At 34.8% G+C, this 10,867-nt stretch overlaps 2 protein-coding genes and 1 pseudogene across 2 annotated transcripts; 1 reads left to right on the forward strand and 2 right to left on the reverse strand.

Annotated features, from left to right (window-relative positions):
- LOC109362014 overlaps positions 1-4,622 on the forward strand; it is a 9,920-nt pseudogene extending 5,298 nt beyond the window's left edge.
- Positions 5,219-5,783, reverse strand: LOC109362442 (histone H3.2). Its single transcript, XM_019608238.1, has one exon. The coding sequence runs from the start codon at positions 5,707-5,709 to the stop codon at positions 5,299-5,301; it is 411 nt and encodes a 136-aa protein (XP_019463783.1). The 5' UTR covers positions 5,710-5,783; the 3' UTR covers positions 5,219-5,298.
- On the reverse strand, positions 7,676-10,571 carry LOC109362441 (actin-7-like). The gene is made up of 5 exons (XM_019608236.1): positions 10,446-10,571; positions 9,343-9,413; positions 8,848-9,241; positions 8,152-8,765; positions 7,676-8,072 (listed from the first exon to the last, which is right to left on the reverse strand). The coding sequence occupies exons 2-5, from the start codon at positions 9,400-9,402 to the stop codon at positions 8,007-8,009; spliced, it is 1,134 nt and encodes a 377-aa protein (XP_019463781.1). The 5' UTR covers positions 9,403-9,413; positions 10,446-10,571; the 3' UTR covers positions 7,676-8,006.

The raw sequence follows: 10,867 nt of genomic DNA on the forward strand, positions 1-10,867 counted from the left end.
AAGTGCCAGATCCAAATCCATACAGCCGAGAATGATTTCTACTTATTTGAGCAGAAAAATTTGTCTCATTCAGCAGTGGGATGTTACTGATTTGAGCAGAAAAATTTGCACCATTGGTAAAAGACACTGAATCCATATAACAAAGAATTAATAACATGTTCAAATCTAAACAAACAAGTCATGTAATATATTTAAAACAAGACATGTTCACATAATAGATCCATCATAAGATACCTAGCACAACATAAATTTCTAGTCTTCGGACAGAGAAATTAATTTGTAAGTGGTACTCTTAATGTAATGATCAAATATTAACAATTAGTTCTGTCAAATAATACTCTTTCTTTGGAGCGACTATTATTCACATGGAAAAAAAACTTTATAATTGTTACATATTTATCATCACATGTATGTTATTATTTGGCCAAATTGTGTCTTCCTTTGGGCCGAACACATTTCGCATTCCACAATAGAGGTTACTTTGACAACATATTGCATCAATTAATCCAAAATAATTACTAGACAAAAGAATAAGCAATATGGGTCCATTACAAAAAATTAATATCATATATGTAGAATAATGAATTCAGGGAATAAAATTCACAGTGTTAAATATCTATCAATATCATATGTACCCAATTCACGAAAAGTGCAGCAAAAGAAACTTGGCGAACAAAGTCAGCATGCACTGTGTTGTATAGTGCCAAAAAAATACCCCTTCACTGTTCAATATACTCTTTGGCTTATAATTTTTCACCAACTGCTGTGGCTGCATTTAATCCATGATTAAATGTTCAAGTATGAATAGCTAGTTATATTAAAAGAATGAGTTATCGCACTCTGGAAGCATGTATCCAAATGTTACAACAAGATGTATTGATCTTTCAAATTAGAGATGTGCTTTAAGTCTAATATGGTTTCGGTCAAGGTTTCTACTTTGTAACAATTGTATGAAGTCGAAGGATCAGTACCACTGTTACTTTTGGCAACAGCCATAATAATTTTCTTATCCCCCAATAACCGACAAATAACAATCAATTCACCCTATGAATTCTCTTTTTGAAATCTCTTTCAGGCTTTCAGCATACAGAGAGAAATCTCATGCTTGTAATAAAACAAAACAAAGAATTGTGCCCAATGCAATATATCTCAATTTCATTCACGTTACTTCAAAATCATGTACATCAACAAGGTGTAGAATATATAATTCATGTCTATCAACAACAACAAAATTCAACAACAATCAGATTACATAAATTCTCAAATTAAACCCTAAATTCTCAATCTTTATAACATAACAGCGGAAGCATAATTCAATAATCCTCAAATTAAAATTAGGGTTCATACAAGATTTGGGAAAACACCTTTAATGGAGAATCATAAAATTCAGAACTTATGCTCTGATACCATTTGTTGGAAATTCCTTATGATTGGTAAAATACCAATAATAGGATCTTGAATTTCATGATTCTCACGCACATATATGAATCAAAGGGTGCAATGTCATACCTGAATCCATGTTCATGGATGTGCTCATTTGATCAACGTTTTTGAAATAGGTTTTGTGGTATGATGGCCTTCCTCAACCAAATCTCTGATTCCTCTTGGGACTTGCGTTTTCACTCTGATCGAGAGAAGAGAAAACTGAATTTTGATTTGGTGTATTAGGATCATAACATTCCTTATGTGTTAACTTATAGGGTTCTCATTATCCCCTATGGGTTAACCTGATGGTTATTCACTCATTAAGCTCATATCTGTTATAAGCTTTTAGAAATCTAAAGGGTGTCACTAATTAGATCACTTATAATATAACCCCGAAAATAAATAGTTGATATCATTGTATCAAATATATGATGCTCACCTTAATTAGAAATTTATAATTTCTAACAACACGTGCTATCACTTGCAGATTGCGTCAAGATGGCAGCCTTGTTGGTAGAGATGGCAAAACGGGCATTGTCCACGGGCGTGCCCGCATAGTCCGCATTTTTTGCGGGCAGGGCGTACAAATTTTACATATTTGTCCCTTTTGCCCGGCTCGTTTTGCCCGCCAAGTTCACGGGCATTTCCATTGGGCATGCGGGCGGCGCTCGTAAACATAATTTAAGAAAAAATTAAGAAAATTTTAAATAAATTACGATGTAATGTGATTTTTAATCCCTAAAAAATTATAATCTAATGTAAAATATCAAAAAAATTGTTAATTTTTTATCTTCAACTACTTTATTTAATTTCATTTCATTTATTACATGAATTTTTTATTTTTTTTAATTATTCAACAATGTTTGCGGGCCGCCCGCAAACCCATTAAACCGTTTTAAAACAGACAGGACATTGAATTTTGTCCGTTAAACTAATGCGGGCATGCCCACGTCCACTTCAATTTTTGCGGGCATTTGCGGGCGCGAGCTAAACAGGTTGGGCAACCCGTTTTGCCATCTCTACTTGTTGGTGTCCTGAGCATTGACAACTCGAAAAGTGACAGGGAACTACTTCAGATGTCTCATTCATAGGACATTGTTGGTAAGGATATATGAATCCTCGAGTTTTTGCAGACCATTCTTAAGGCTATGTTTGATTGGGGGTGAAAAGTGAAGGAAAGAAAAGGAGAGGAGGGAAAGTTGATGGATTTATGTGTTTTCCCTCATTTGGTTTACAAAGAAAAGTGGGATGGAAAGTAAAGTATTGTGTGGCCCCACAAAAAACTTTTCCACCCCATTTTGGAGAGAAAGTGATGAAAAAGTAACCATCAATATGAAATTACAATCTTACTCATAAAGTTATGATGTACTATGATACAAGGTAAACAAATAGAACAGATTAAGTGACTTTGGAATTTACATAAATAATATTTTAATTAATTTATTTTAATATGAATATATTTTTATATATCATTATTTATAGAAATATTTAATTCTAAAATAAAATTGAATATTTGTATTTCTTTAGTTATGAATATTTATGTCATTTTTTCTCATTATATGTTTTCTTTCCTCTATCTATTTTCTATTTTTCCTTCGTACCAAACAATTAAAAAATCATTCTACTTCCCACCATTTTGCTTTCCTCAAACTTTTATTCCTTAAGTATTCTTTATCTTATTTTCTCTTACAAGCCAAACATAGTGTAAAGTTGAAGTACATGATTCCTTTTTCATCTAACGTATTGATCTTATACGTGGGGTATCATGTAAGACATCACATGAATGGGTTGATAAAACAAAGGACCTGGGAAGAATTTCCACGTAAGTATATGCAGTTTGATGTCAGTATTGCCCCTTTCCTTTTTATTTATTATTGGGCCACTTAATTTACATTTCATGCAGGGGATATATTGTAGGTTGTTGCTTATGATTTTGGAATGAAGCATAATATACTAAGGCGCCTGGCATCTTATGGCTGTAAAATCACTGTTGTGCCATCAACATGGCCGGCATCAAATACTTTGAAAATGAAGCCAGATGGGGTACTTTTCAGTAGGAATGGCAACAGGGCGGATCGGGTATTTGTTATACCAAACCCGAAATTTAAATTCAATCCCATCGGGTTTTCCCCGTTAAATTTGGGTTCGGTTCGGGTGGGTAATCACGGGTTCGGTTTTTGTTGTCATCTCTATTTTTTCAGCAATGGCCCTGGGGATCCATCAGCCGTTCCATATGCTGTTGAGACGGTACCTGTTTTTGGAATTTGCATGGGCCATCAATTGCTAGGACAGGATTTGGGAGGCAAGACCTTTAAGATGAAATTTGGTCACCATGGAGGAAATCATCCAGTCCGTAACCTTCGAACTGATCATGTTGAAATCAGTGCTCAGGTATATGATGGAATGAACTTCTTTACTTTTTTTGCACTAATAATGTGAAATGAGTGTAATTAAAAAATATTGTTTGGCCGGATCATTTATTTTTACCAATAGAAAGCAGCATGAAGTAATCTATTTATACAAATAAAGATTCTGCTTGATTGTTGTAGCTCTTTGATATGTCTCTGTATAATCTTGGTAGTTAATATGTGAATTGGCAGAACCACAACTACGCAGTTGTCCCTACAACGCTGCCAGAAGGAGTGGAGGTTACTCATATCAATCTTAATGATGGAAGTTGTGCTGGTCTTGCATTCCCTGCTCAACGGATAATGTCTCTTCAATACCACCCTGAAGCATCCCCAGGGCCTCATGATTCTGATTACAGTATGACACTTTTAACTTCTGTGTGTGAAATGATGAAAATCCACACTCTTGAGAAATTTTAGGTTGAAGAGCAGGATTTGTTTTTAAGGATAGGATAGGATGCCACTTCAACTAACTGCATTACTTCTTTTTGTTATGGTTTACTTCAAGTTGGATTTGAATTTGGTGAATTCATACTAATGATATTGTTCATATCTGCAGCATTTAGGGAGTTTGTAGAACTAATGAAATGGAATATCGACAAGAAACGTGACCTCCAATTATCAGCGGTGTCTGCTTCGGGTGCATAATGCTCGAAGCAGGATGAAAAGAATTTAGTGGAATGTGTAGGTTGAAGTTGGTCTTCTTCTATTATATTGTCCAAAGAGGGTTGGTTGAGGTTTACCTTTTTCCCATTTTTGTACCAAGGTCAAGCATGTCTAAGATTGTTATAAGCACCAATTGAGGGCTCTCTGTATTACACTACTACTGTTAAGAGAGTTATAACGAGTTCAGAAGTTTTATTATCTCCAATCCATTGATAGTGTGCAACAATCCAACTATTTTAACTTGAGTTCAATTCAAAGAATTATTTTTTATTCAAATAGTAATTTAAACACAAGAAAATGAGCAGTGAACTTTTTTAGCTCAACTTATACAGTGAAACTTCTGCAAAGCTCCAATTAACTTTTAACAAAACAAATTTCAAGAGGGTAAAAGTTGGCGAATAGACGGTAACCAAATTATAACATTACTCTTGGGATTTGTTTCCATAAGGGATTTAAAGGGTGTATTTTTTTCAGAGCAAATAAATTATAATTTTCATGAAATTTTCTATTGGGATGTTTGATAAAAGGGTTGTGAAAACTCACAAACATACTCTAACTGGGGTTTTCAAACACAACGCACATCAAAGGAGAACGGCTGTTTTGATAATTAGGCATTAACAGGATACTTCAAATTAAACCAAGTCAGTAATGAACAAAGGTAACATTTCATCTTGTTAAGAAGCCTGGATTCAGGCATAAACAGCATATTGGTTTCAAAGCACTAAACATTAACACATTGCAACAACATGGTTGAGATAACCACAACAATAAATCCTAAATTATGAGCACGAATAAAACCCTAAGCCCTCTCTCCCCTAATTCTCCTAGCAAGTTGAATATCCTTAGGCATAATAGTAACCCTCTTGGCATGAATAGCGCAGAGATTGGTATCTTCAAAGAGGCCAACAAGGTAAGCCTCAGCAGCTTCCTGAAGTGCAGAAACAGCACTGCTCTGGAATCTCAGATCCGTTTTGAAATCTTGAGCGATTTCACGAACAAGGCGCTGGAATGGAAGCTTTCGGATCAAAAGCTCAGTGCTCTTCTGATACTTCCTGATTTCTCTCAATGCAACGGTTCCAGGCCTGAATCTGTGTGGCTTCTTCACTCCGCCGGTTGCCGGAGCTGATTTCCTGGCGGCCTTGGTTGCTAGCTGCTTCCTTGGAGCCTTGCCTCCGGTGGATTTGCGAGCAGTTTGCTTGGTACGTGCCATGGGAATTTCGTAGAAGGTTGCAGAATTGATTTGAAAAGTGAATTAATGTAAGAATGAGAATGGGTGATTTGGTTTATGAGGGAAAGGGTGTATTTATAATTTGGGAGATTTGGATTTTGGAGGGATTGTGATTTGGGGGATTTTCGAAACCAAAATTTGGAATTGGAGCGATCCGAGTGAGGATGAATCGGACGGTTTTGGAGATGGGATTGTTGGTGTTTAACGACGGTTGGGATTAAGTTATGAGATATCACACGGATTCTTGTATTTTTTTGTTTTTGGAGGGTTCACTACTTAACTTTGGTTTCGCGCTTGCCTGCACCTATTTCATCTTTTGGCCTATTTGAAATTTTAAGGTCTTTTGTTTTCCCGGCAAGGGATACGCGGGCTCTTTTCCTTTAATTTTTGTATTTTATATAAGAATATTGTTTTAATTGTATTTATAAATGAGTTTAAAACAATTCTTTAATTTTTTATTTCTCAGAAAAAAATTATGTGGAGAGGTTGATATTAGATCAAGCAAATTAAAACATACAAAAACTAAAATCAAAGTATTGTTCGTGGTTTGCTGAAACTATTTTTTTAAATGTTTGGATTATTTTACATTTTTTAACATATAATCAAACTAATTCATATTTTGCATTAAGGTTGGAGTCAATGTTATTTCAAAACTTGATTAGCTACTTAACTTGATAAACTTGGTTTATGAATGAATTTAGTTGAATATGAGCTAAAAAATAAAGATCTTTAAATAAGTGAAACAAACTTGAGCAAAATACAGTTTGACTTATTCGGTTTATGAGATCACTCGATTATATATATATACAAAGTGTAACTCAAGTGTAAAAAAAATCATATAAAAATAACAAATCAATATCATTAATGGATGATTAAAATAAAATTAGTTAATAGTCATTTCACTTAAAAAAAGAAAAGTCATGTACACTTATCTTATATTGGCAATTTGAATAAGCTATTGTTGTATATATTAGTGTTTTTTATTTCCCATCTAATTGTTCTCACTTGATTTATTTTTAGACATATCCATCTAAATAATCTTCAATGCATGAATTTTAATTAGCAACTATATATTATTAAAATTCACAATCTTTCTGAAACCCACTATAAAGAATCCATCAAACAGGCCTTTAAATTTGTGTATAGTGATCAATTAGGGCTAACTTTAAATTGTTCTATTCACTTTAAATCAGCTAGAAGTTGATATTCAGTAAGTTAGAGCCGATGGAAATTAGTGAGCAAAAAGTACATGAGCAATACACAAGGAAGATTGATTGCAACGACAATGCACCTCTGCACCCATTAGGATTGCTTCATTCCTTTCGATGCTGCAGCCTAGTGCTACTATCATTTGTCTTGGGGCCACAATAAACGTGATTGAATGTGTTAGAAAATTATATGATTCACATCGCGACATTAAGATTCAAAGACCCCAAAAAGGCAAAAAGTGTCGTTGCTCTAAATCTTGGAAAGAGAAATGGGTACAAAAGAAAAGTTTGATGTTTACTTCATGTTACCTTTTTTACTACTAATGATATTGTTCATCTTTTTGGGTAAGAAACTAATCCATTTCTTTGTGATTACTCCTCCTAATAAGTATTACTCTCCGAAATTGAACATTCGACTGTAATGTTTACGTCAATGTAGTTTTTGTTCAAGATATATACTAACTAGTTTTTCTAATACCACTTGCCCTCTGTCAACTTGGTTAGATTGTAAAAGCGATAGTAGTTGTAATTTGTAAATTACGGATCGTAGAGGGACACAATGTCAGATCCAAAGTCGCAAATATTGCAACGGATAAGCCCAGGTAATGTTAAAAGCATAAGAGTGAAGACCTAAATTTCTCCAGACCAAGTACTTCATCATATATAAACCAAATGTGAATGTATGAGCAAAGTAATTGAAAATATTATAAAATTTCTCGATACATATCACTATTAACATTAATGTAAAAGAATCCTTATAATATAGAGTTCAAATAAACCAAAAAAATGGGAAAAGAAGACATCACAATCACTCTCTTGCCACAAACAACATACTTCAGAAGTTGGCATGGATGAACCATGGATAGCCCAAGGCAAGAAATGTCTCTACCTCTCTGCCGAACACAATCCAGAGCGCCAAACATATATGAAGCATCATGCTGAGAATAGACCCTCTTTATATGATATTTCCTCAACTCTTGTCCGTGGCAACATTGTTAACATTACATGACAGGAAAAAGCAACTAGAGCAAAAAATAAATCACCATGAAAGCAATAAAGCATGTTTTGAACTTAGAAGCACTTCCTGTGGACAATGGATGGACCAGACTCGTCATATTCACCCTTTGATATCCACATCTGCAAAACCAAAACATGTTTTAGATCAATATAAAATGGCTCAAACTTGGAAGATATAATTAATGATACAATAAATCACCTGCTGGAAGGTGCTGAGGGATGCAAGAATCGATCCTCCGATCCAGACACTATACTTTCTCTCTGGTGGAGCCACAACCTTAATCTTCATGCTGCTAGGAGCAAGAGCTGTAATCTCCTTGCTCATCCGGTCTGCAATGCCAGGGAACATAGTAGAACCACCACTAAGAACAATGTTGCCATACAGATCCTTTCTGATATCCACGTCACACTTCATGATAGAGTTGTAGGTGGTCTCATGAATTCCAGCAGCTTCCATTCCAATCATAGATGGCTGGAAAAGAACCTCTGGGCAACGGAATCTCTCAGCTCCAATTGTGATAACTTGTCCATCAGGAAGCTCATAGCTTTTCTCAACTGCAGAACCAGGCTTGGCAGTCTCAAGTTCTTGTTCATAATCAAGGGCAATATATGCAAGCTTCTCCTTCATATCACGAACAATTTCTCGCTCAGCAGAGGTGGTGAACATGTACCCTCTCTCAGTGAGGATCTTCATCAGTGAATCAGTTAGATCACGACCAGCAAGATCCAAACGAAGGATGGCATGGGGGAGTGCATAGCCCTCATAGATTGGGACAGTGTGACTCACACCATCACCAGAGTCCAAAACAATACCTGTTTTAAAAGGAACTGATTCAGGGACAACTGATGCAATCATGATAAAAGAATGAGTTAAAACATATGGTAATATACAAACCAGTTGTGCGTCCACTTGCATATAGAGAGAGGACAGCCTGGATGGCAACATACATGGCAGGCACACTGAAGGTCTCAAACATGATTTGGGTCATCTTTTCTCTGTTGGCCTTTGGGTTGAGAGGAGCCTCAGTGAGAAGCACCGGGTGCTCCTCAGGAGCAATACGAAGTTCATTGTAAAATGTGTGATGCCAAATCTTCTCCATGTCATCCCAGTTGCTGACTATACCATGCTCAATAGGGTACTTCAGAGTAAGAATACCTCTTTTTGATTGGGCTTCATCACCGACATAGGCATCCTTTTGACCCATCCCAACCATAACACCTGTGTGTCGAGGACGACCAATAATACTGGGAAACACAGCCCTGGGTGCATCATCACCAGCAAATCCTGCCTGCATCACATTTAAATCAATGGTTCAGTAATGAATCAAGACTCACAAATCACAACCATAAACACATGAATATATAAAGCCACTAACTACCAAATACTAACCTTGACCATTCCAGTTCCATTGTCACAAACAAGGGGTTGAATATCCTCTGTGTCAGCCATCTTTTATCAACCTGCATAAAGCAACAGGCGCCACAATATCAGTACAAACAACATTCTACGAACAACTGGTATAGAACCCAGCCATTTACCCTTTACATCAATCTTCCAAGATTAGGATTTATTGCAAAGATCTATTTCAAAACAGATACAACAGTATTTGTAATCAACTAGAAAAAGCGGCATTGTATTAGTAGGAAAAAAGTGAAATGATAATTGAGGATACATGATCTATACATTATTCAAAATGTCATAGAATAACTGTTCCACACTATAGACCCAAGAGTTAAGCATACGGAACTTGTAATTTAAGATTCTCAATTAGAATATGCAACAACAACAGAACACCAATAGGGATGACAAAAATATACTCACCCATGGAAAAAATACATTCCAATAGTTGTACTAATAACTTATGGTGAAGACAAGTATCATGATATATACTCACATTTTAATAAATTTATTTTTTAATAAATATTTTATACATATTATAATTGTTCATTACTTTGAGATTATATAATTTATTTTATGATCCATTTCAGTAATTTAACTATACTAAAAAAATTACCGTATACATTTTTCATTGAAATTATATTTGTTATATAAATATATAATTAAAATTGAAAATGCGAACAAATATATAATTCCTGCATCGTCTCATTTCCATACTAAACTCGGAGAGAGAACCAACATACACATGTAACAGAACAAATCATTCAGGTCTCTGAGCTGTAGTAAACCGGAACTACATAGAGTGGGTTCTAAGCAATATACATCAATAAACTATCCATTTTCAGCAATCAAGTGATGAGAATCATAATAAAAACCAAAACACGGTTCTACTAAAATATGACCTTATCTTACAGAGAGAAACACTTGCAAGCAAATCTAAAGATGCATTTTCGAACTGATACAAAAGAATCGGCAAAATGAAACGCGTAGTTTTGCACCTTTTTTATAGTTGAGAAGTAAAAAGCAAGAATAAAATTGACTAGAGTAGTAGAAAATGAATGGGATCTAAGAGGAGTTGGATATAGAATTATTACCTCTGAGATAAGAGAAGAGAAAAAAGGTGGAAGAAGACGATGAGTTCGACACTTGAGAAAGGGAATGGAGGGTGAGAAATGACACGAGAGAAGCGATGGATTTATATACACATAGATAGTAGGGTGGGTCCGTTACGGTCTGTTCGAAAAGTGGAAAATGATCGTCTATAATGCTATCTGTTATTGTTGGTGAACACAACTACACAAGGTAAAATTTAATACAATTTTAAAAACAAATTAAAGGATAAATATTTTAATATATATCAGATAATTATAATTTTTAGCAATAAGTAGCGTGACAGAAGGAATAATAATACAGGTCATGTTATTTAGAAATGAAAAGTAGATGTATCGTGACCATAAAAAATAAAAATAATAGAAGTAAGTCTATGGTGAATTTGATTGATGTATAATATTTATGT

The sequence above is a fragment of the Lupinus angustifolius genome, chromosome LG12 (assembly GCF_001865875.1).
Source record: "Lupinus angustifolius cultivar Tanjil chromosome LG12, LupAngTanjil_v1.0, whole genome shotgun sequence".
NCBI lineage: Eukaryota > Viridiplantae > Streptophyta > Magnoliopsida > Fabales > Fabaceae > Lupinus > Lupinus angustifolius.